General features: G+C 41.4%; 1 protein-coding gene across 1 annotated transcript in view; it reads left to right on the forward strand.

Moving 5' to 3' along the window:
• LOC107557597 (glutamate receptor ionotropic, kainate 3-like) overlaps nt 1-25,358 on the forward strand; it is a 76,374-nt gene extending 51,016 nt beyond the window's left edge. The window contains exons 14-18 of the mRNA XM_016241076.1: nt 1,642-1,760; nt 9,209-9,426; nt 17,559-17,784; nt 21,776-22,026; nt 23,385-25,358. Coding sequence (XP_016096562.1) covers nt 1,642-1,760; nt 9,209-9,426; nt 17,559-17,784; nt 21,776-22,026; nt 23,385-23,813 — 1,243 coding nt within the window. The 3' untranslated portion in view covers nt 23,814-25,358. The remainder of the gene's footprint in view (nt 1-1,641; nt 1,761-9,208; nt 9,427-17,558; nt 17,785-21,775; nt 22,027-23,384) is intronic.
• Nucleotides 25,359-26,262: the final 904 nt, after the last annotated feature.

Consider the following 26,262-nt stretch of genomic DNA (forward strand, 5'->3'; position numbering starts at 1 on the left):
TTACATTTTTAAATTAGCTTTTTAACCCAACAGTTGGGTTAGTCCATATTTGACCCAACATTGGGTTGAAACAACCCAGCATTTTTTAGAGTGTATATATATTTATATATGCATGTCACCTTTTACATAAAGACATATTTATTAATGAATTAATTTTTAACCAGGCAGTGAGTAAAAACATGTACATAAAAAAATGTAATCCTACAATGTGTCTTCTGCGAGTTTCCAGCTACGGTGCTTGTGCTCTGTTAACAAGTCCCTTGGCAATACCTGTGTCTCTCATCTTTTGAAGCAGATGCTTTGAGACGTTCCTTGTACTGTAGATATTAAAGGACAGGTGTTATAAGGGAATTTACAGACATCTGCAGTTGCTGGGAGTGTCCAGAGTTAATTGCGTTATAGTTTAACAAGCTGTTGAAAAGAGCCAAGAGTTGCACTCTCGTCACAGTTACTTGCCTTGATTTCAACAAAATACCCTGAAGTGGCCAATCTGTAATCCATTTCCCCAGGGTTATAAACACCTTTGGCACGATTGTAAAGTCTAGTCTAACGTAAAGTGCTTTTCTAATACGGAGAGTTCATGATTAGAAGTAAGAAGTCACGTTGTGCTTGTTACATAAGAGTGTGCAAATCTCACAATATGAAACTTTTATAACATGCATTAATGACTACCATTGTGAAAAAGCAGTGCGCTTAATTGTACTGACTGTACCCTTATAGTGTACTTCAAATGTAAGAAGTTTATTTAAAAAAAGAAATGTACAGCTGATAATATAACCTAAATAAAACACTTTATGTACTTAAAGAAAGTACACTTTCATGATTGTTCATTTACATACTTTTAAAAAGTGCACTTTGCAATGTCAAATTAAAAGATATTCCTTAAAAGGTTTTAAATCATGTTTTAATAATCTTTTGTCAAGCTGTAATGAAGTACATTTACTTTGACTAACCGACTAAAGCACATGTGAAGTACTTGATTATAATTTTAACTAGTGTGTTATTTATATTTTAATTGTACTAAATTGCAGCTCATTACAAATGTTTAATTACAAATATATTTAAATAAATGGCATGCAAGCTTCAATAAAAACTGCATTATTAAGTACATTTTACTATTAAGTATATTTTAGTTTATCACTTCAACCATATTTCAAAGACAATAGAAGGGATTATGATATTACATAGAAATATGTACTTAAATCCTACTAAAAAAAAAAATAATAATAATTTAATTGTAAATAGCATGCACTTAAGTGCCGAAAACAACAAACTTTTTTTTTTCTGTAATATGTACTCTTCTTCACAGGAGAATATTTCTACATTTTCAGAAAATGTACCAGTAAATGGTTTTTGCACAATGTTTGGTTGATGTGTATGGTTGCTAAAGTGTTCTGAGCTCCTATTAGCACAGTGCAGTGCAGTTACTAGGGTGCCGCTCAGTGATTTTTTGGATGTTCTGAGTAGTTCTAGTATGAGTCAGAAGAGCCCTCTATGATATTATGGTCCCTAGATGTGGAACTTTCCACATTTGTAAAACCATTATTTTTGCAGTTCTGTTTGGTGTGGTTGGTAGTGCAAAGCACTTCATCTTTAAATGTAGAGGTCGAGTTTGAGAACTCTCTCTTATTTTTGCTACAGGTTCAGCCCGTACGAGTGGTATGATGCCCATCCGTGTAACCCAGGCTCCGATGTGGTAGAAAACAACTTCACCCTCCTCAACAGCTTCTGGTTTGGCGTGGGCTCCCTCATGCAGCAAGGTACAGTGCTTCTACTGCAAACTCAACGCACTTTCCAAAGACGGCAAACAAGCCAAAGAAACTGACAACAGCGCGTTATGACTGTCTTCCACCCTTTACCTGTCAAAACCATGTTGGGTTCAGACTTTTCTGACAGGAGGAGGAAGTAGTCATCTTGCTTGTCAGTGAGGCGAAGATGAGGGGTGTCAAACATCTGTCATACACACTGTCAGGTTAGAGGGATAACAGCAGCGTTTGTTTCCTGACACTCAGCTGCCATCAGAGACCTTCACGATTGTGAGTTTGAGGTTGGGATGAAAGTCGACAGAAGACTGTCTCTATCGTAGCAAATGCACAGTGGGGCATCTCTGTTGTTCATCTCATCTCCGTTTGGCCAGATGTCCCGCCCTCTATACGTTGTTCTTCTTTATTGCTTGTCTCAATGCAGTGTTTCATTCATGCACCATAGCTGGCATACAGCTTCAGAGTGACACAAGGAGATCACAAACAAAAATTAATAGGCTTGTTTGAGTTGCCAGTGACTTTGCTTCGAATGTAGATGAGAGTAGGCAATTACTGTCAGGGGAGGAGACAGAAAAGAGCAGTCAAACTGGGCAAGACCCACTTCTCGTAGACAGTTGACCAGCAGTCTACTCCAGCAAAAGCAGATGTCTGGACTTGGAACACTACAGCTGCCTTGCTGTCGCAACACATGTTAGCATGACTTACATCATGTCCCACAGCATTTTTAACCAAATTGAAACCTGCCGGTTATGAGTTCTGTGCAAAATTTGCTAATTTCAAACATTCCTGATGTTAATATATAATATAGTAACACCTCAGATCATTTTGTGTTGGGCATGAAGAAATACATGAAGTATCGCTTTGACCGAATCAGTGAGTGAGTGAATCGTTGCACCATGTGCTAACCAGATGCGATGCTGTGCCATGATGTGGGAAAAGGTATCTTTTCCATGTTAATCAGAGTTTTTGTCCTAGCCAGCTGAGAAGGAGATACGTGACAAGCGACAAGCAGATTCTATTTTAGAAAGGGTTTCTATTTCTGTGACAATGCGTCTGTAACAATAACATCAAATCCATGACAATGATGAACTCAGGTACTTATGGGCTTTATTTAATGTTGAAAGGGTCTAATGTGAGTTTGAATATCATTTTGCGTGACTGGAATAATTATGAATATTAATGGATAATTCACCTCAGGTCTTGAAAATAAATTAAAGGAAACATAAACGTTAAAACTGTAATAATCCAACAAATGTGTTCCATGACAAATATTTGATCAGTTACTCAGGATGCATTTTTTACCATTTTAAAATGGTATGAATTAGATTTTAGATATTTTTTAAAGATGCAAATAGATTATTATGTAGGTTTCAAGTTGCATTTAATTGGAGTACATTTTACAAGAAAATACTGTTTCTCTTTCTACTTCAAAATTTCAAGTTTAATTCAGTGTGTAACTTGTTTATATTTAATTGTGAATTAACTATCAATTTCTGAATGAAAATTGTTTCTACACTTCTTCTTCTTCTTCTTCTTCTTCAGTATATGTATTCATGAATTGGACTACACTGCTTGCACTTTTGTTGTTGCTTGCAAACATGAAGACAAGGCAATGCAAAGATTTATTTTTTTGTTTTTTATTTTTGTTGTGGAGTTCAGTTTTCTTTCTCATTATGTTCAGTTAAAGGTGGAGTATAAGTGATTTCTAAGAAACGCCAATTTAAAATCACCAAAACAAACAAGCCCCTACCCAAAAGGATTACACCCTTTTCTTGATAGCTATGCAACACAGGCAACTACCCCATCACGAGTGGACACGCCCCTTACTGGTGATTGGCTAGAAGTGTGTTTGGTGCTCGTTCCGATCTACTCTCAACAGCATTTCTCAGAAAACACTTGCTGCACCTTTAAGACTGCAGGTTCACAACTCATTTAAAACTCTTGCATCGCCTTGCAGCGGCTCTATAGATTCAGTAGCAACCCCACCGCTAAATAGTGAAGAAAAAAACTTAGTTGAAGTATTTCAGGACGCTGTTCGATATGCATTGAAAATGCAAACTTTCAACAATCATTAACAGAACCAAAATTATTTGATTCCAGTATTTTAGTTGTGGTGGTTTGAAGAAGAAGCGATTTCTTTTATCTTAACTCAGCACCAAAGTAAATGACACTCTCTCTATCTCAAATATTATTTCCTCTAATACCATTTTAAATATTTTCTCTGTGCTGAGGCGCCACCTCACAGAATTAGAGGGAGGAAGCTATTTAAAGCTATTAAAGGGGTTGAAGCTGATTCCACACCCCTCACAGGCACACATTAGCAAATGATACCCTCAAAACCAAACGGCATAATAAAGCAGATCAGAGTAATGAAATGTTTTACCTCATGTAAGGAGACAAATAGAAAAGACTCTTCCTGTGCCCATGGTGAACCTTTGCTCGTGGGGAGCGCAAATCTGCCACACATTTCAGTACGCACAAAATCTCCACTGATATGCATGCGATACCTGTCAATTTGAAACAGTCTACTGAAACTAGCAGCCATGCAGTTCATGAATTGGTTAGATGGAGTTAGACCTTCTTACTTGACTTTAAAAGTTGTGTGTTGTGTTTGTTTTGTTAGTCTGTTCACTTACTCCAGGTGCATGAATGATTCATAATGATTTACGGTTCAGCAGCAATTTAAAGTTTAAGTACTGTGGAAGCATCAGCTAGTTATAGATGGTGTTAGATAAGACTTTATTTGTGTAAAAAATGAAATTCATTGGTATTGCAGCTAGAGTAAGACAGCAGGTACAAGAAAATTATTCAGCAAGCAATTGATATAAGTTATTTCATCTGTCAGAAAAACAGTGCATATTTATTTATTTATTTAGTTAGTTAGTTAGTTAGTCATACGAGGTTTCTTTTGGACACCACTGAGATTAAAGTACTGGGGGGGGGGGGGGGTTTAAACCAGCCTGAGGTGGTTTTCTGGTCTATCTGGTGTGCCAGTTGTCTATTTTGTCATTTTTGTTTCTCCTAAGAAATTTTAGTTGATAGCTTAATGCGACACACATTTAGAGTAATACCTGTGGTATTGTCCGGAAATGATAATCCAGGAAGTAAATCCAGTATTATTGCAGCTAGAGCAAGACAACAGGAACTACTGATAAAAAAAATAAATAAATGAGAACGGATAAAACCAGACACTAAACAAATGGCATGAATAAAAAATAAATGTTTTCACTTGTCAGAAAATACCAGGAAGTTGTTGTCTTAATTCTTTAATGCATTGTCATTTTTCAAACATGTCCTGCCAGACAGGAAGCTCCTTCATGCTAGCACACAGCAGTGCAGCTGAACTGATAAAATCATAAAAGCTCATTTTTCATCTCTGTCCAAAAATTGTTCAGGTTAGACATGGCCCGCTCAACAAAAACCGATGTTTCATTCTGCAAGCTGCAGATTATTACATGAAAAATGGTCCGGTTTTGCAAATCGCTTTTGAAAAAAAACTAAATAATAATAAAAAACGTAAGGTGGCCGGCTGGTTTTAGAGATGGTGACAGCTGATCAACTAAACAAGCTTAAACCAGCAAACCATCTTAGGCTGGTTTCTTTCGGCAGGCTCATTTCTGTTTACCATCAACTAACTGCAAAAAATGTTAATTTGGTGAATGCTGTGCTTTATCAATTTGCTCAGTTTCCCTAATTTGAAACATATCTTTACACACTGATAGTGAAAAGGGTAGCAGGCTGAATATTGAATACTAGCCTCTGGCGCTGAGCCGCACTGTGACTTTCTTCTTTACGAGAAGAAGGTGGGAATGTTAAGTGCAGGTAATCATTCTCATTGGGAAATGCTTTAACTTCGGCCCAGGCTGATGTGTTTCAGAGCTTGTGAAAGAAATAGCAGGACAGGGAAAAGCAGGTCATCATAATTAATATCACTGTGAAGCAAACCCATAGAGAATAACCCACAGACGGCCACAGTTTAGCAGTTTTGCCTTCCCTACTTTTACACAGCGATAAGCAGATGTTTAGCTTCAGCGTTATGCTGGAAAATCTGTCAACCGATGTTTCATTCTGCAAGCTGCAAATTATTACATGAAAAATGGTCCGGTTTTGCAAATCGCTTTTGAAAAAAAACTAAATAATAATAAAAAACGTAAGGTGGCCGGCTGGTTTTAGAGATGGTGACAGCTGATCAACTAAACAAGCTTAAACCAGCAAACCATCTTAGGCTGGTTTCTTTCGGCAGGCTCATTTCTGTTTACCATCAACTAACTGCAAAAAATGTTAATTTGGTGAATGCTGTGCTTTATCAATTTGCTCAGTTTCCCTAATTTGAAACATATCTTTACACACTGATAGTGAAAAGGGTAGCAGGCTGAATATTGAATACTAGCCTCTGGCGCTGAGCCGCACTGTGACTTTCTTCTTTACGAGAAGAAGGTGGGAATGTTAAGTGCAGGTAATCATTCTCATTGGGAAATGCTTTAACTTCGGCCCAGGCTGATGTGTTTCAGAGCTTGTGAAAGAAATAGCAGGACAGGGAAAAGCAGGTCATCATAATTAATATCACTGTGAAGCAAACCCATAGAGAATAACCCACAGACGGCCACAGTTTAGCAGTTTTGCCTTCCCTACTTTTACACAGCGATAAGCAGATGTTTAGCTTCAGCGTTATGCTGGAAAATCTGTCAGCTGGTTGTTTGTCATGACATCAGCATTTCCTTAATAGCTTGCACACTGGAACGTGATAAAGGGACATCCAAAACAGCAAGACCACAAACCAAAGACCCTCTCTCACAAAAGCCGATTCTGAATGTTGTGGTAAAAATATTTTTATAGAAAAATAGCCAATCCAGAATTGAATGAAGGTGAAGGTAAAAGTGTGCGTGTGTGCATGAGTGCGTGCGTGCGTGTGTGTGTGTGTGTGAAAGACAGTCAGGGTTTTGCAGTTTTCTAACTTTTCATTGCACTGTTCACTGGCTCCCATCCTGAAGGAACTCTCGGTTTTATCCATCATCTCTGCTTGTTTGGTTTGACTCTTTGTGTATATGAGATGAGCTGCATGTGGTTTTAAAATTGATCAAAAGTCACACACACACACTATATGTTGCTAAATATTTTATTTATATAGTGTGTTCATTAATGCATTTTTAATTAAATGAATGCTCTCTACCTTTTCAAAATTTGAAGTCTTTAAGATTGTTTAATGTTTTCGAAAGAAGTCTCTTATGCTCAACAAGGCTGCATTTGTTTGATCAAAATACAGTGATATTTTCTAAAAAATAATAAACAATGTTGTTTTCTGTTTGAATATTTTGTCTGTGTAATGGATTTGTGATGTACAGCTGGATTTTCAGCATCATCACTCCAGTCACGTGATCCTTCAGAAATCATTCTAATATGCTGATTTGTTGCTCAAGGAATATTTCAAATTAATATTTTTTTGAAATATAAATGTTTTGTAGCGATGTAAAATGTATTTACTTTCACAACGTTGTTTTTTAAGTATATACAAATCATATGTAATATATTACAAATCACTGTGTGTGTGTGTGTAAATAATTCATACAGACTTTTTTTTTTATATACAGAATGTACTTAAACTATATGGAATATATGTACTTAAAAAAATGCATGTCACAGGACCACTGACAAGCAACAATCTTATACACTTTCCTTTTCTTTTCTTAAATAAATGTAAATTTTAAACTAATTGTTCAGGTTAGACATGGCCCGCTCAACAAAAACCGATGTTTCATTCTGCAAGCTGCAGATTATTACATGAAAAATGGTCCGGTTTTGCAAATCGCTTTTGAAAAAAAACTAAATAATAATAAAAAACGTAAGGTGGCCGGCTGGTTTTAGAGATGGTGACAGCTGATCAACTAAACAAGCTTAAACCAGCAAACCATCTTAGGCTGGTTTCTTTCGGCAGGCTCATTTCTGTTTACCATCAACTAACTGCAAAAAATGTTAATTTGGTGAATGCTGTGCTTTATCAATTTGCTCAGTTTCCCTAATTTGAAACATATCTTTACACACTGATAGTGAAAAGGGTAGCAGGCTGAATATTGAATACTAGCCTCTGGCGCTGAGCCGCACTGTGACTTTCTTCTTTACGAGAAGAAGGTGGGAATGTTAAGTGCAGGTAATCATTCTCATTGGGAAATGCTTTAACTTCGGCCCAGGCTGATGTGTTTCAGAGCTTGTGAAAGAAATAGCAGGACAGGGAAAAGCAGGTCATCATAATTAATATCACTGTGAAGCAAACCCATAGAGAATAACCCACAGACGGCCACAGTTTAGCAGTTTTGCCTTCCCTACTTTTACACAGCGATAAGCAGATGTTTAGCTTCAGCGTTATGCTGGAAAATCTGTCAGCTGGTTGTTTGTCATGACATCAGCATTTCCTTAATAGCTTGCACACTGGAACGTGATAAAGGGACATCCAAAACAGCAAGACCACAAACCAAAGACCCTCTCTCACAAAAGCCGATTCTGAATGTTGTGGTAAAAATATTTTTATAGAAAAATAGCCAATCCAGAATTGAATGAAGGTGAAGGTAAAAGTGTGCGTGTGTGCATGAGTGCATGCATGCGTGTGTGTGTGTGTGAAAGACAGTCAGGGTTTTGCAGTTTTCTAACTTTTCATTGCACTGTTCACTGGCTCCCATCCTGAAGGAACTCTCGGTTTTATCCATCATCTCTGCTTGTTTGGTTTGACTCTTTGTGTATATGAGATGAGCTGCATGTGGTTTTAAAATTGATCAAAAGTCACACACACACACTATATGTTGCTAAATATTTTATTTATATAGTGTGTTCATTAATGCATTTTTAATTAAATGAATGCTCTCTACCTTTTCAAAATTTGAAGTCTTTAAGATTGTTTAATGTTTTCGAAAGAAGTCTCTTATGCTCAACAAGGCTGCATTTGTTTGATCAAAATACAGTGATATTTTCTAAAAAATAATAAACAATGTTGTTTTCTGTTTGAATATTTTGTCTGTGTAATGGATTTGTGATGTACAGCTGGATTTTCAGCATCATCACTCCAGTCACGTGATCCTTCAGAAATCATTCTAATATGCTGATTTGTTGCTCAAGGAATATTTCAAATTAATATTTTTTTGAAATATAAATGTTTTGTAGCGATGTAAAATGTATTTACTTTCACAACGTTGTTTTTTAAGTATATACAAATCATATGTAATATATTACAAATCACTGTGTGTGTGTGTGTAAATAATTCATACAGACTTTTTTTTTTATATACAGAATGTACTTAAACTATATGGAATATATGTACTTAAAAAAATGCATGTCACAGGACCACTGACAAGCAACAATCTTATACACTTTCCTTTTCTTTTCTTAAATAAATGTAAATTTTAAACTAAAATGATGTATTCTTATGTAATGAGTTGATGCATTTAATTTCTGTTCAGGTTCAGAACTGATGCCTAAAGCTCTCTCTACTCGAATCATCGGAGGAATCTGGTGGTTCTTCACCCTCATCATCATCTCCTCCTACACAGCGAATCTGGCCGCTTTCCTCACTGTAGAGAGGATGGATTCGCCCGTGGACTCAGCCGATGACCTGGCCAAACAGACCAAAATAGAGTACGGCGTAGTCAAAGATGGAGCAACCATGTCCTTCTTTAAGGTACGAGCCTCTGAAATGAGCTTGATTTTTTGGAACTGTATAACTTTGACAAATCACAATGGCAGTTCACTAAGGTTATGTTCACTGTTTGTGATATATTTGACATGTTATTTATTTCTTGAAGCTTGACACATGGCACTAGTGTTGAGAACAACCGCAGAATGTTAACAGAAGATTTTTGAAAGACAGCTTCAGCTAACTTTTCAAAAAAGGAGCAACTTTTCTATTCTTGAGCTGTGCAGAGAGAAAAAAAAATCAATACACTTCCACAAACGAATTTCTTAAGCTTTTCCAGTTAGATCTTAATTCCCACTGTAAAAGCATATTCACCTGTGCTCTCACTTCTCTTCCATGTTTGAAGTGTTCCTTCATAATGTTTTTTTTTTATTCCAAAGTTTCAACTTTTGCCTGCAGGGTTTTACTTTTTCACGGCTTTGAGTTTTCGCTCTTAGATGCTGTAGTGCCGAGCAGAGAAAAAAGTATACCAGGTTTCCGAATGACAGAAAATCGAGGTGTCTTTAAACCAGTAATTGCATATTCATACATTCTTTCAAAATATAGGCTGCTTTTGCTGATTTTATTTTCCATAAATAACCATGTTCCAAAATATACATTAGCGTAGTTGTTTTGCTTCAGATCACAATTCTTAAATTTCTATCAGTTCTTTTTTTAGTTTACAAAAAAGAAACAGTGTATGTATATGGTGACCGTGATTTCACCAAGTACAACATGTTCCTGGATCAACATTCCTATCAACCAATCAGAATTGAGGGACAACTTTTCAGGAAATATCTGTTTTAGGCTTACAATCAGGATTAGGTGCTTCTACACCCTTGTTAATCAGCTATCATTTCACACTGTTTTAGGAATAAATTATGGGTAGGGATTGGGTTAAGTCTATATTTTTGGACAGTTATGTTGATCCAGGATCAACAAAAGATGTTGATCCAGGAACACGTCTTACATGGCAAAATCACGGCGACCGTATGTATATAATGAATATGATTGCATATGGCTTTGACATTTAATGTGCATATTACTTTGATCATGCATCCTTTTTCACTCCTGAAGTATATGATAGCAGCATTAGAAATTAAGATTACAATATCAGATGTTTGCAATTAAAATATCAAGCTGTCACTGCCTAAACACCTTCAGTTCTGCTTGTTTTCTGAAATTCAGATGTGGTATTACAGCGAGCAGACCTGGAACCTCAAATGTTAATTTAACATTTTATCAAGAGTAATCAAAGAGCACTCACACTTGTTCATTTTCTTGGGTCATTTTAAATGTTTCATGGAACTAAGCCAACAATTATCCATGATTAGCTATGGTTTCTAATGTGACCTCCTTTAAAAAACCATGAAATGCCATTTAAACTGAGTGCTAATCGTGATGTTAAAGTTTCATTATCCTAAGACAGAGATACACACACACACACACACAAAATTGGTTCCACATCTTAATCAAAATATATTTCTTTATAAGGAGACTCAATGTTCAGAATAGCATACTACAGTTCCCCTTCAGGAATTCGAGATGCGTCGAAACGCTACGGGAACACCTCCAGCGTGACCACGCTCTGAATCACGTGTAATCAGTCCAATGGATGGGCGAGACGTCACGGGCGGGGTGACGTAGCGACCAGGAAGCATAAAAGCCCGTCCGGTGAAATCGGCATCAGCTTTTCTGTCATTCAGCAAGCGCTCTGTGTGTGTCAGTCTTATTTGGTGTTGTCTGTCCATTATCACTCTTTATTTTACAATACGGGTGTAGACAAACATACGGCGAGAGCAGCATCTCAGGCTGCGTGTTCTTCCCTGCCCACGCTACATTTCGGGTGGGGATACACACAGTTTGTGTGTTGTCTGCTTGGGAGCAAAACACGCAGAGTCAGCTCTCGAGGGAGTCCCTATCTTCTTCCTCACCTACCAGATCCAGCGCCCGCTCTCGTGGTTCAGAAGCCCGTGCTGCGGTTCTTTCCCCCCGGTGAGAGGGTTCGACGCTCCGCTTGTCTTCCTCCGAGGAGGTTGATGAGGGCGTCGATGAGCTCGCCAGTTGCACAAGCATCAGTTACACAAGCATTTTATGCCTATTATTATAATGAGCAGCTTTACTGTGGACACAAGAATTATGTCTATACTATTATGAGCAGCATTTACTGGGGAGCGGAGCTTGCGCAGTCAGCTCTCGGAAATAAGGGGCTGATTGTGCTTCTCCCCGCTGAATGCTCCGCTCCTGCCGGGCACGCTCCGAGGAGTGTGTCCATGCTTGCGAACTCGCTGTTCGGTCCCGCTATTGCTGAGGCACAGTGGTGATTCAGATCGCGGGGATCGCATGTGGATCTAGCGGATGGGTTGGCGATGGCTCGCCCTTTCTCCGCCTGCACTCCGTAGATCCAGCGCTCTCTCTCTCAAGGTTCGGAAGCCCGCGCTGCGGTTTCTTCCCCCTCTGAGTGAGAGCTCGCTGCTGCGGCTATTTTCTCTGAGGAGATTGATATTGTTTGAGTGACCAAGTGGCTCGCGCGCTGCTGAGGCAACGCGTGTATTACATCAGTTTCAGTTTTTTATGTGAATCTTACCACACCAGACCATGTTTACTCGTTTGGTTGTTTGGCTGCATTTAATTCTGAGGAATTAAATGAGATATTTATCTGACTATGAGAAGTTAGATATATCATTTTTTCAATTTTTGATATGAAGCCTATCACACCAGACCATGTTTACTCGTCTGGTTGTTTAGCTGCGTTTAATTCTGAGGAATTAAATTAAGTATTTATCTGACTTTGAGAAGTAGGCTATATAATTTTCAATTTTTGAAATTAATCTTATCACACCAGACCGTGTTTACTCGTCTGGTTGTTTGATTGCATTTGATTCCGAGGAATAAAATTAAGTATTTGTCTGACTATGAGAAGTTAGATATACAGGGGCTCTTAAAATTTCAAAAAAAAAAATCTAGAGTAAGAGCACGTGTTTACCTCTCTTCCTCTGAGGAGGTTGAGGCGGTCAGCAGGGGCTGCTGGGCGGGAGCAGTCCCAACCTACCGTGTTCCAGCTCCTCATTGGGGGGCGTCACTTCTCGTACTCTGCAAAGTCTAGAGTCACAGTGGCGCTCCCAGGCCGAAGGCTTCTAGCGGAAGGCAGTTCTGCGGACCGTCATTCTCGCTGGATAGTCTCCGTCTAAAACATCCTGACGCCTAAGGCCTATAGGACTTCTGAGGGCCAGCTCCCTCTGGTGAAGAGCGGTGTACACCGCATTACACGGTGCCCGTCTCTCCTCAGTGCCCTCAGGAGATCGGTCTGCCAACCCTGCCGGTGTTCCAGGGCACAGCAGTCTCCGGCGAGCACTTCTGTCAGTTACCGCCCGGAAACGTAGCGGTGCTAAGAGGCTCGTGACCTACACTGAGGTCTCTAGAGCAGCTAGTACGTCCGTCCCCTGTCGGTTCGCCGCTTCAGGGCACCGAGCTAGCCGCTCTGATTACACCAGAGGCCAGTCTCGTAAGACTGGTTCCATTAGTATGCCACCTGGCGGTGTGGGAGCCCCTGCCAAGCGTGCCTCCCTGGGTCCTGCCCTGAACAGGCTCTGGTTCTATCAGTCGAGTCTTCCTAGCAGATGACGCGGGTCTGAAGACCATCATTTTTAGAGAAGATTTCAGCTATGAGGGTTCTGATGCTATGGCTCAGGACCTCGGAGGGCAGGCCCCTTTGGGGAAGAGCGGTGCACACTGCATTACACGGTGCCCGTCTCTCCTCAGTGCCCTCAGGAGATCAGTCTGCCAACCCTGCAGTTCCAGGGAGCAGCAGTCTCCGGCGAGTGCTTCTCTCAGTTACCGCCCAGAAACGTAGGTCCACGGAGGTCTCTAGAGGAGCTAGTAGGGCCGTCCCCTGCCGGTTCGCCGCTTCAGGGCACCGAGCTAGCCGCTCTGATTACACCAGAGGTCAGTCTCGAGAGACTGATTCCCTTAGTAGACTAACGTGTCTCGGTGGGTCCTGCACACTGTAAAGTGAGGCTATAGAATCCAGTTCTCCTCCGCCTCAGTTTAAACGGGATCATTCCCACTATGATGGGTCCCGAGCAGGCTCTGGTCATGGAATAGAAGTAGTTACTCTTTTGAGGAAGGAGGACATCGAGGTGGTCCCTCCTCACATAACATAGTTCTACAGTCGGTAATTCGCCGTTCCGAGGAAGGATGGAGGGTGGCGTCCTATTTTAGATCTGAACTGCATTTGAACTGCTCAGTCAGGCGACTGAAGTTCAGAACGCTCGCACTCAAACAAGTCGGGTCTCAGATCAAGTCTGGTTTGGCACGATCAATCTAAAAGATGCACATGTCTCCATCCTTCCTCATCACAGGAAGTTCCTGAGGTTTGCTTTTGGGGGCAAAAGCTTACCAATACCGAGTTCTTCCTTTGGCCTTGCACTCTCACCCCACACTTTCACGACTCAACCACATCGACGATTGGTTGATTTTAGCTCAATCAGAGTGGATGTCATTCTTGCTCACAAGAAAGAGCTGGGGTTAAAACTTAACGCCAAGAAAAGTGTGCTTTCTCCAGTACAGAGAACAACTTATCTGGGCTTGGTGTGGGATTCGACCATGATGTAGGCACATATGTCTCCTCCTCGGATCGAGTCGATCCTCGTTGCGAGAGTGAGAGAAGGCCGGTCACTCACTGTCAAGCAGTTCCAGACTGCTGGGTCTGATGGCAGCCGCATCCAACGTGGTTACTTTTGGCCTGCTGTACATGAGACCCCTACAGTGGTGGCTTAAGACCAAGGGGTTCTCCCCGAGGGGAAACCCGCTTCGCATGCTCAAGGTCACGCTGCGGTGCCTTCGTGCCTTAGACATGTGAAGGAAACCTTGGTTCTTATCTCAGAGCCTGGTGCTGGGAGCTCTTGGTCACCGCATATGCTAGCGACGGATGCATCTTTCACCGGTGGAGCGGCCACCATCTCACGTGGCGCCTAAGTTGACTGGGGATGCTGGCCGTGTTTCTAGCTTTGAAACACTTCCTCCCAGGCCTAAGAGATCGCTATGTGTTGGTGCGCACCGACAACACAGCAGTGGTCTTTTTATATATGTGGGGGCAGGCATCCTGTCGAGGCAGGGGCCGAGGCCCAGAGAATAGATGCCTCACCCCGAGGGGTGAAGCAGACTTGGAGAGTCTTTGGCCAGGCTCAGGTGGACTTGTTTGCGACTCAGATGATATTGCACGGTCCCCTCTGGTTCTCTCTCTGACTCATCCAGCTCCACTGGGGCTGGATGCCATGGTACAGACGTGGCCGAGGCTTCGTCTGTACACCTTTCCCCTGATTGTTCTGCTCCAGGGAGTTCTGGAGAGAGTGCACTGGAACAAGGTCAGTCGACTGCAAAGAAAAAACAGTGGCCCCATTCTGGCCGGGCCGAGTATGGTTCTCGGACCTGATTTCTCTCCTCGACGGCGCTCCATGGGAGATTCCTGTCAGGAGAGATCTCCTCTCACAGGCGGAAGACGTGCCCCCACCCGGAGAGGTGGAAGCTGTGGGTGTGGCCTCTGAGGAGGCACAACTCATAGCTTCCGGTCTCTCAACCAAGCTTGTTGAGACCATCCTCCATCCAGAGCTCCCTCTATGAGGAAACTGTACTTCTTGGTTGCGGCGACTGCCAGCTCGACCCAGCTAACTGCCCGTTTGGTACAGTTCTGGAGTTCCTGCAGGCCTGTTTATCCACAGGGTTGACCCACTCCACCCTAGAGGTCTTCGTGGCGGCCATTGCTGCCTACCACGCCCCTCTCTGTGGCCATTCGGTGGGAAGACACCCTCTTCTTACACGTTTCCTCTGCGGTGCGCTGAGGCCGAGGCCTCCAGCCAGAGAAGCTTATGCTAAGTGGTGGATCAGGATGCTATTCCATAGCCTTGAGCCCTCTGATCTCCCCTCTCCTTCGGGGGTCAAGGCTCACTCCTCCAGAAGTTGGCCTTCGGGACGGCAGGCCCCGCCTACTTTAGCCATTCCTGGCTCCCTTTTCTCCCGCCTTAGTTGTGCTCTTCCACACTAGGCAGGGATTTGCAAGTCTGGCATGGGCATTCTCGTTCCCGTAGCGTTTCGACGCAGCATCTCGTTCCCTTCGGGGCGCCATGGTTACATGCGTAACCTGGAGACATTTCTGCAGATATAGTGTATTGTTCATAGTATGTGATTTTTTTTTGTAGGACAAAATGACCTGAACGCGTTTTTCACACAAATTATGATTACAGGGGCAAATTATTGATAAAGAATGACCATAGTACTTAATTTGTAAACATATAAATTTAACCAGCTCCATATGTATGGATTTTCTGATGTAGGAAACTTGCTCGGTAGCCCACCCAGTACTGTGTTGCATTTGCGATGTAGCGCTCGGGTACGAGTCTGTTAAACACGAGTCATGATAAAAGAGCTCAACAACTCATAGCAGCAAGCTAAAATGGCATGGTTGCTTCAGCAAATGCTTTTAATTATTAATGATATTTAATTTACCAAATGACATGATACATACAACAACCCACCTATACTGCTTCACATAATAAATTCAAAAATATAATTGGCAGTATATACTGCAAAGTAATCAGTAGATATTATGTTAATTTTGAGTCAGCCACGTTACTTACAGTAAAACAAGCACAGCTGTGGTGAGGGCAGCATTATAGTGTCAATAATCCAGCATACACAGTGACTGTTTAATCTAGGAAGTGTCAGCTGTATCACTCCAGTTGCTTATTCATTCTTGTGCAGTCCAACATTGAAGCCAATTCCCAGCCACTTTCAATTATATTGAGAGACACCAGGGAAAATAGCATTTGAAGGGGGAGGAACAATAGCAGGTGCTCAAGGTTAAGAGAACAGTGGCAACACCAGCACACTGTAGTGTGAAGCTGGAGAGTGTCACTGTAATGGAGGCAAGACTTGGAAGGAGGAAAATGCCTTATTTTGAGGTGTTTGACGATGTTGTGCATGTACAGTATGTTGGAACTTTTAGTACATTTTCTACTGTATGCTATGCTTGTAACAGTATGATTTTCTGTTGGAAGATGGCAAAACATGGTCACAACACTACTGTGAAAAGATGCATGTTATGCAGGGAGGCTGATATTTCTGTTAAAACCATTTGAGGATAAACATGTATCCATAGATTCATATGAAATGACAAAAGTATGCAATGGTATACATGGATAAAAATTAGCATGCAGCTCTAGTTTGGCAAGTGTTGCTTATTTTGCACAAAATAAGGACAAAGAAAATTGTTTCTGCTTGATCAGTTAACATTTAACAGACACATTTATCCAAAGCAACGCATAGTACATTTATTAAAATTTCAATCCAGTTAGTCCAGTTCAGTTTCAGTTAAGTGTCTTAATCAAGGGCATGAAGTTGGTAGCTCACAAATCTCAGCTTGTGCAAAATCAACATGAATCTTTGACAACTATGCCACACCACCCTACTGATCAACATAAGATCACTGGAAGCATGTCCCTTTTACTACACTTCTGCAGAACTCCAAAAACATAAATATTTGCATACCATTTACTACAGTTTCCAACTGAAATGAGCACTAGTGGCAAGTCCTTTTCACACAAATAATATAATATAATATAATATAATGCAATACAGTATAATATACTTTGTGTATGGCTTTTCCAGTTTAGTAAACTAGCTCGGCAACTCACCTAGTACAGCATTGTACTTGTGATGCATGATACTCATGTTTTTAATTGATAAAAGAGCTCAAATATGTTTTGAAACAAGCTATAATGGCACAATTTATTGAGCAAATGTGTTTTTATCTGATGTTTGTTTTTTGTTGACAATATTGGTTAGGTTTAGGGTAGGGTTTAGTAAGGGTTTAGAAGCAATGCTATATAATTTTGCTGATTTTTATTTTTATTTTTCCCCAATGAGTCTGGGTTGCTATTGATCCCCCTTTAGTTTTACCGTTTAATTCTCCATTGTATGTATATATATATATATATATTGACTAAATACTTTTTTTCCCCACTGTATATATATATGTATATATATTGTACTGACCACCAACAAACAGAGTGATTTCCAAATAATACGAACAGTTGCTGCTTTAGATTAAAAACAAAAAAAAATATGTTTCTCTTCTTCAGAAATCAAGAGTGTCTACATTTGAGAAGATGTGGGCTTTCATGAGTAGCAGGCAGAGCACGTCGTTCGTCAAGTCCATTGAAGATGGGATCCAGAGAGTGTTAAAGTCAGACTATGCTCTTCTAATGGAGTCAACGACCATTGAGTATGTGACACGCAAAAACTGCAATCTCACGCAAGTTGGCGGCATCGTCGACAGCAAAGGTTATGGCATCGGCACCCCGAAAGGTAAAACCACCATTATAAAATGGTGATATGCAGACCTTTGACTGCACTTTCTACATTCTACCTTACACAATTAGGAAATATTGCATGCGTGTGTGTGTCTTTACAGGTTTATATGGTTTATGAGAACACAAATATGTATAATAACATAAGTATTACAATGTGAACATGGTTTATGAGGGATAGAAAATACAGTTTGTACAGTATAAAAACCATTACGTCTATGGAGAGTTCCCGTAATCCACAAATATAAACTTGTGTGTGTGTGTGTTGAATCTAATTTCTCTTAAATATTCAGTCAGGTATCAAATCCGAAACTAGCAATATAGCAAAATCGTTTGGGAAACTGCAGAGTTATGCTTATTATTTGGAGGGCATTTTTATTTATAATTGTATCGTTTGTTGTAAACAAGTGGAATGTTTCCATACTTTACACATCATGTAAGTGAAGCTTTGGTCACAGCAGACTTTGTGGTCTATTCACATCCATTCATATGCATGTGAATCAAATTTCAAGTTTAATGAATCTGACCTGTGAATATGTATAGCGAATAGGGATGTAACGATTAATCGCGAGCCGGTTGAAAATCGATTTGAATATGTCACGATTCAAATCGGTTGAGATGCTAAACAAATCGCGATTCAATTAGGGGTAGGAGTTTATATGAATGTATGTCTGAGGGGAACTTACTGTCTTTCGATGGTATTTTTTTCTTTCTTTTTGCCTCTGTATAATGTATATTAAAGTTCATAAGTGCAGCGCTGCTTTGTTTACAGTGGAAACCAAGGAAATGCTTTAAGCGCCACCTACTGGCAGAGAGTGAATCTGCGTCTCATTCAGCTCGTCTGCTGTTTCTGTTTCATGCAGATATTTTGTATGTACGGTTTCACAAAACTGAAGTCAAACCATTCTGTTTTTGCTTCAAATTTAGAAATTATACAATGTAATTTAGATTAAAAACGGCTCATGTTGCATGTATGCAGCATCTTTGTTTGGATCATGACTTTCACAAAGAAACGTACATTATTTTCCCCAAGCAATAATAAAAGGACCCATTTAATTTCTTAAATATAATTTTGTAAAAAAAAAAAAAAAGAAATGTGAAATCAAATTCGTGAATTGAATCGTGAGTTGAGTGAATCTTTACATCCCTAATAGCGAAGAGACATTTGACCAATAGCAGATGTAAATATCACAAACTGACCTCTTAGCTGAATTCATAAAACTTGAAGGCTGCATAGTTTGCAGTGTTGAGGGCTCTGAAGTCATTTTACATGCTTAAAGCCTTGGCTGTCTGCAAATGTACACAGTACTTATTAAAAAAGAAAAAAAACACTGAGCGTGAAATGGAGTGGGTTACTGTCACGGTCCAGTTGTGTGGAGGCAGGCGGGATGACGACGACAAGGATTCAAAAGAAGGATATTTAATTTAGCGACAACAAGGCAGAGACCGACACACACTCGGGGTAACATTCACAATAACCGACAAACTAGAACACAAGAGACAGGACCAGATATAGGGCAGTTAACGAGGGACAGACAGGTGAGCACAATGAGGTGATTAACTAATAATTAGACGGGCTAAACCAACACAAGAGGAAGAAACCACAACAAACAGTCCACAGGGGTGTTACATTACTCCCCCCTCCCGGAAGGTGCGTCCTCGCACCGTAGAAACCGAGGGAGGGGCGGAGGGGGACAAGGCAGTGGATGTGAGATGGTGACCGGGGAAGGCAAAGGGCTGGCAGGCAGAGCAGACAGGTGGAGGTTTCGGCGGAGGACGGACTTCCAGGAGGAGGATGGCTAACAGAGTCCATGGAGGTGACGATGGAGGCAGGAGCCAGGGAGACGACAGGAGGGAACCAGAGCAGGAGGAGGAGCCAGGTGGGACCCTAGCGGCCCACGGTGGAGCTGACGGAGGAGGAATGTCCACTGACTCCAGGGGGCTGACCAATGGCAGCGGAGCAGGAGCCCGAGGCGGAGACGGAGAGCCAACGAGCCAGGGGGATGCCGAGGGCTCTGGCGACCAAGGCGGAGGTCCAGAGATCCGCGGCGGAGCGACTGAGGACCAAGGTGGAGCTAACGGGAGGAAGGAGCCCAACGGAGCCAGTAGGACAGAGCGACGAGGCGCAGCCAGAGGAGAGGAGTCAAGAGGCAATGGTGGGTCGACACCCGACCAAGGCGGAGCCGGAGGGACGAGGGAGCATGGTGGAGCTGATGGATCGATGGGTGACGGTGGAGGCGAGGGAGCTAGGAGCCGAGGCAGAGTCCGGGCCTCGGAGGCTGGAGGCAGAGGCGAGGGAGACTCCGACCATGGTGATGCTGGAGGAGGCCGGAGCGGGTGGGAGGGCGGACTTTTTTGAGCAGCGGGCACTGGAGAGAGCTCTTGGGCTGGAGCCCTTCCTGGGCGGAACTGGGGATCGGGAGCCATTCCGAGGCTCGACAGGGGATCGGGAGACCTTCCTGGGCTAAACAGAGGATTCCGCCGTCTCTCCTCCTCATTTTGGCACCGAATACCCTCCATAGTCCGCTCACCTTCAGCCATGATGCAGGGGGCGGAGCTCCTCTCCACGCTCACATCATCCACGGCTTGCTCCCTCGTGGTGGGCACTGTTACCGGTTCTCACACCTGGTCTGACGCGTTGGGCTCAACATCCGAGGCAATCCTCTTCTCAGCCGTGGGGCTTTGCTCTGGCTCGTGGATCGCGGCGGGAAATGGCTCTCCGTCATCGGTGGGCTCAGGTTGATGCTCCGTACCGCAGGGATATGGAGTGTTGGGCTCAGGGTCCTGAGTGGGGCTGGTGTTGTTGTCCGCGATGTCCACGGTCAGCCAGCACCCACTCGATGAAGGCGGCGAGGCTCTCTCGGGGACCATCCCCAGACAACTGTGCTCGGGTGGTGGCGTTTAGTCCGACTCGATAGAAGACACAGAGGCAGTTTTCCGGGTAGTGCGTGAGGTGGGCCAGGGACAGAAAGTCACTTGTGTGGTCCTCAAGAGAGCGTTCCTCCTGCTCCAGCTGGAGGATTTGGAATGCGGGATAATCCATATTACAAAAAATAAAGACTGACAAAAAACCGGCAAAACAAATGAGGGGAAGGACGCTGCTATACTTTACTGGTCGGTTATTCTGTCACGGTCCAGGTGTGTGGAGGCAGGCAGGATGACAAGGACTCAAAAGAAGGATATTTAATGTAGCTACAACGAGAGAGAGACACTCACACTCACACTCACACTCACACTCACACTCACACTCACACTCACACTCACACTCACACTCACACTCACACTCACACTCACACTCACACTCACACTCACACTCACACTCACACTCACACTCACGGGGTAACTCACACTCACACTCACACTCACACTCACACTCACACTCACACTCACACTCACACTCACACTCACACTCACACTCACACTCACACTCACACTCACACTCACACTCACACTCACACTCACACTCACGGGGTAACATTCACAATAACCGGCAAACTAGAACACAAGAGAAAGGACCAGATATAGGGCAGTTAACGAGGGACAGACAGGTGAGCACAATGAGGGGATTAACTAATAATTAGACGGGCTAAACCAACACAAGGGGAAGAAACCACAACAAACAGTCCACAGGGGTGTTACAGTTACACTGTGTTTGTGTGTATATAATGTATATAAATATATAATGTCAAGTGTGGAGTCGGTGTCATAATGTTAAATATATTTAGGTGTTTATTTGTTCGTTTGTTTTTACTTCTTTTTTTTCTCATGTTATGCAAGTGCAATGCTTGTATCATTTAAAATATATATATATTTATATATTATTATTATATATTATTTAAAAATGTGTTGTTGTTATTCCTTGCAGATTTGTCAGGTTTATTAGTTAGTTAGATTGATAATTAGATGTCTGTCTTTAATAAAATGTCCTTAGTCTTCTTTGTATTCGAGTTTCCAATAAAGATTCTCGTCTATTAATGAATTTCTTTCAGGCTCGCCGTACAGGGATAAAATCACAATCGCCATCCTCAGTATCCTGGAAGATGGCCGTCTTCATATGCTCAAAGAGAAGTGGTGGAGCAGCAGCAGCTGTCTGGAAGACGAGCGGTACGAAACGGGTCCCATGGGCATCCAGAATCTTGGCGGCATCTTCATTGTGTTGGCGTCTGGTCTGGTGCTATCAGTGTTTGTGGCGATAGGAGAGTTCATCTACAAACTGCGAAAAAACGCAGAGCATGAACAGGTGAGATTAATTGGAAATTGACATTATAATGTGATGCTTGGCTAAGAAAGAAAAGAACAAATATTAGTGCCTTTTAGACTTTCATCCCCACAACTGTAATACTCTTGCAACTATCTAGAACTAAACATCAAACCAATCCTCCCAGAACCCTCCCACAATACCCTAGCAACTGCTAAAAACACCCTAGCAACCACCCAGAAGACCATAGTGCATTCCTAGCTAAGCCCTTGTATGGTTACACTTGTAGAGTCACAGATTTTAGACATTCTGAAATGAAGACGTTCTGCATGCTGACTAAAGCTGAGTGTTCATTCACACCTGATAACATCAGGATCTGTTATTTGAGAAAAGAGATGAATAACCGATCGAACATAAAAAAGCATAGCAAGCAAATCGCAAATCACTTCCTTTTTATGTAGACATATTTCACAGATAAGATGCCAGCGCTGGAGGTTGACATTTAAACCATTTTGATCATGTATTTGAGTGTAAAAGCACACTCAAAAATGGGAATTTTTTTATCACACATCTCACCTCAAAATTAATTATACTCCCTACTGAACTGGAACATTGTGCTATTTTTTCCCCACATGTTGGAGGTTATTTTAAGGATCGTTTTTGGTCTCACTGATTTAGAAGCAGCTATAGCATATTTTTTTCCTTGTCAAAAATTAAGAAAACAAAACACACTGAAGACTGAATTATGTAAAAGGTAACACAAAAAAACTATTGTTCTGCTCAAAATAAACTTTAATGTTTAAATTGTATAAAAGAACAACACATAGAATACAAAAGAAAACTTGTCTTGAACATAAAGTTTACTATAATACTATTCAAAAGTTTGGGGTCAAGTTTTTTATTTTATTTTTTATTACTCAAATGTGTCAGTAAAAAAACATATTTCAAATAAATGCTGTTCAGTAACTTTTTATTAATCAAAGTATCCTAAAAAATATATCAGTTTCCATAAAAATATTGAGCAGCACTGTTTTCAACATAAAATAATAATAATAAGTAATGTTTCTTGACCACTAAATCAGCATTTTAGAATGATTTCTGAGGGATCATGTGACACTGAAGACTGAAGTAATGATGCTGAAAATTCAGCATTGCATCACATGAATAAATTACATTTTAAAATAGAAAATATCTATTTCAAATTGTAATAATGTCACAATTTTATACTGTATTTTTGATCAAATAAATGCAGCCTTGGTGAGCATAAGACACTTCTTTAAAAAGCATTGCTAAAAAAAAAAAAATTGTATATGCTGACGTGAACTAATGGACGTGAACGTACTTACTTCCTCTTTTCTCTTTGTCCTCCCCCTACCATGTCTCTTTTTTTCCATCAAGAGGACTTTCTGCAGTGCGGTGATGGAAGAGATCAAACTGTCGTTCACATGCGAGAGACGAGTGAAACGCAAGCTCCACCGCCAGCCGCCAGCCTTGGTGAAGACGGACGCAGTGATCAACATGCACTCTTTCAACGACCATCGCCTGCCAGGAAAGGACAACATGAGCTGCAACACCGCGATGACGCCCGTGTTTCCATGACTTGCCTGGGCGACGGCCACCTGAGGCACGTCCCCGGCGCCGTGCCGGAGAGCAGGGACTACGGCCCCGAGATGATTACGGCATTCACCATCAACCGCAGAGACATCCGACACCAAATGGTCAGTCAGAACGGTGGCGGTAGCAGCAAACCAGGTAGTGACCACATCCTCAAACCAATATATCCCACCATGCCATTGCGAGAGGGAGGCCGATCGGTATCCTTCCTGTGAGAGCGAGCCACGTCTGCAAAACTATCCGCACCCGAGTCTGATGTTTACAAACGGCACTCAAAAGTGAAGCTCACGATCTGACTGGAAGGAGCCGCCCCGATCAAACAAAAATCTATGTTTCTCATCGGAACAAAGTGAAAATGTGGAAAAGAGGCTTTTTTTTGAGCATGGCAATAAATTAAACTACGGACAGATGCGAATGGAAGTAGTTTTCTTAGAGTATCATTTATAGCACATCAAGTTGATTTCGAAGAGTTCTGACGATTTATCTTTTGATTTCGTCAAAATGCTGCGGCGTTTTGGTGGGGATGCAACTAAAAAGCGATGTCTCTCTGAATGCGGTGTACATTACAGGTATGCGGCGGACCGTAGGAACAGTTTAGTTTAATACGCTGTACCGCAGCAGCCCGTCTGACTTGCTAGAATAGTAGAAATCCCTTAGACTGCAAGTTTCCGAAGGCTACAGAGGGTGTAGTGGCATCCTTCGCTCACGGAAATGCACAAACAAACAGGGTTGATTTCATTCGAGCCACCTAAACAAATTGAAAAACGAGTAACAATTCTGTACGGCAGTTTTGAGCAAGACTTGCAGCCATTTGGATTTATTCGTGCTTCATACATTGCCAGCAGATGTTTCTTTTTTTTACACAGCGAGATCTAATGGTAATGACGGATAAACACAACAGTTGCCTAAGATCTGTCGTCCAAATGGATTTAGACACTTGAAGTGCAGCTTCCACTGCAGACAAGAGAGCGAGTGACACGTTTCATCCGCTGTGTTTGCTAAATGAGTTATTCCTGAGAATCACAGCCCTCATATCAAGAATACTCACTTCACACGGTACATACAGAGGATTCAACACCGACACAGAGCTTGCCGTATGATGGAGAGCTAATACAAAGGAAACAAAACCGTTTTAGGATGTACATGAGAGAGAATGTCTCTCGCCGTGTATCTGTTCGACAAGTCAGCTATGATTACAGTGGCTTTTTCCATCTGCATCTGCATCTGCGTTGAGACCTTTCAGTGTCAACTTATTTGAAGTACAGAATTTCTAAGTGGTGTGGCCTTCGTCAAAACATTAAATCAGAAAACATCTGGATGTTTTTTGGTTATTATTCCATCTTTCATTCTTGTTGTTATGAGGTTTTTAACTAAATTCTTACATTACTAAAAACAAACTCAATAAATATGCTTAAAATAATACGCTCAAACAGAAAATCACCAATATATAGTTCCAAAACCTGTATTTTTTTTCTTCCCTAAGAACACAAAATAAGATGATGGGCAGAATGTTTCATCTGTTCTTTCCATACAATAAAAGCTGGTGGTGATTTATACTGCCAAGCTTAAAAATGGATAAAAAGCATCATAGAATTACTCCAACATGAGATGTCAAACCCTGGCTCTGCCCTGACGGAGAAGATTATCTTAAATAATGAATTTCACATTTTTGGCATATTTCTCTAGCCATCATGTAATTGCAGAATGCATGTAGTTGTATGTAATGTTCAAGTAAAGACTAATTTTAAAGCTTGTTTACACCAAGAATGATAACTACAATGATAACTATATTAACGTCCATACCAACTAAACGATTGAGCGACTTTAAATGCTTAGTCCCTTTAGGGTGCTTTCACACTTGGTTTGATTGCTTGGTCTGGACCCGAGTTGATCCCCCTCCCCCTGCCCCTGCTGGATTGTGTTCACACGGTAGTTTCTGGCTCTGAACCACAGTACGTTTGCGTCATCAGAGTGGCAGCTGTTTACACCTGATGCTAGGTAACGACTATGCAGAAGATGGCAAAAAAAAAAAAAAACAGCTTCATTTTTGTACTTCAGATTTTGAACATTTAGATTTGTTTCCAAAGCACCAACACAGAACAACACATATGTCTATTTGTCAGGACTGTAGTGCAGAGGTTCAAAAGAACGCGGGAGTCAATTTCTGCTAGCATAAATTAGATGTAAATTGTCTCTCAGGAAAGCGAGTGAGTAACCACATAAATACACAGTTTGACCAATTCATACGTAGCAACTCACTTTCATTATTTAGTATGATTGCGTTCACATTAGAAGCGAACTGTACCAGAGTTTGCATCAGCCATACCCCAGATCACCCTTTTTAGGCAGACTCAAGTACGGTTCACACGTGCGCACCTGAGTTCAGAAAACAGCATTCACAATATCCAAACAAACCGAACATTGACGTCAAATGAACCCTGGTGCGCATCAAAAGTGCTAGTGTGAATGTCTTCTTAGTCGGGTGGTTCTGATTGGCTGTCAATGTTTTTAGCGTTTATCAACTAGGAAAAAATTGTTCTGGAAATGATTCCAACGATATCTGACTTCCCTATTCTTGCAGAATTCGAAACGATTGTTAAATCTTTAGTTTTCATCTATGGTGTGAACGGTTGTTTATGGTGCCTTTATGGAGTTTGGCAGTAT

Source organism: Sinocyclocheilus grahami, unplaced genomic scaffold (assembly GCF_001515645.1).
Source record: "Sinocyclocheilus grahami isolate Dianchi unplaced genomic scaffold, SAMN03320097.WGS_v1.1 scaffold610.1, whole genome shotgun sequence".
In the NCBI taxonomy this organism is placed as follows: Eukaryota; Metazoa; Chordata; class Actinopteri; order Cypriniformes; family Cyprinidae; genus Sinocyclocheilus; species Sinocyclocheilus grahami.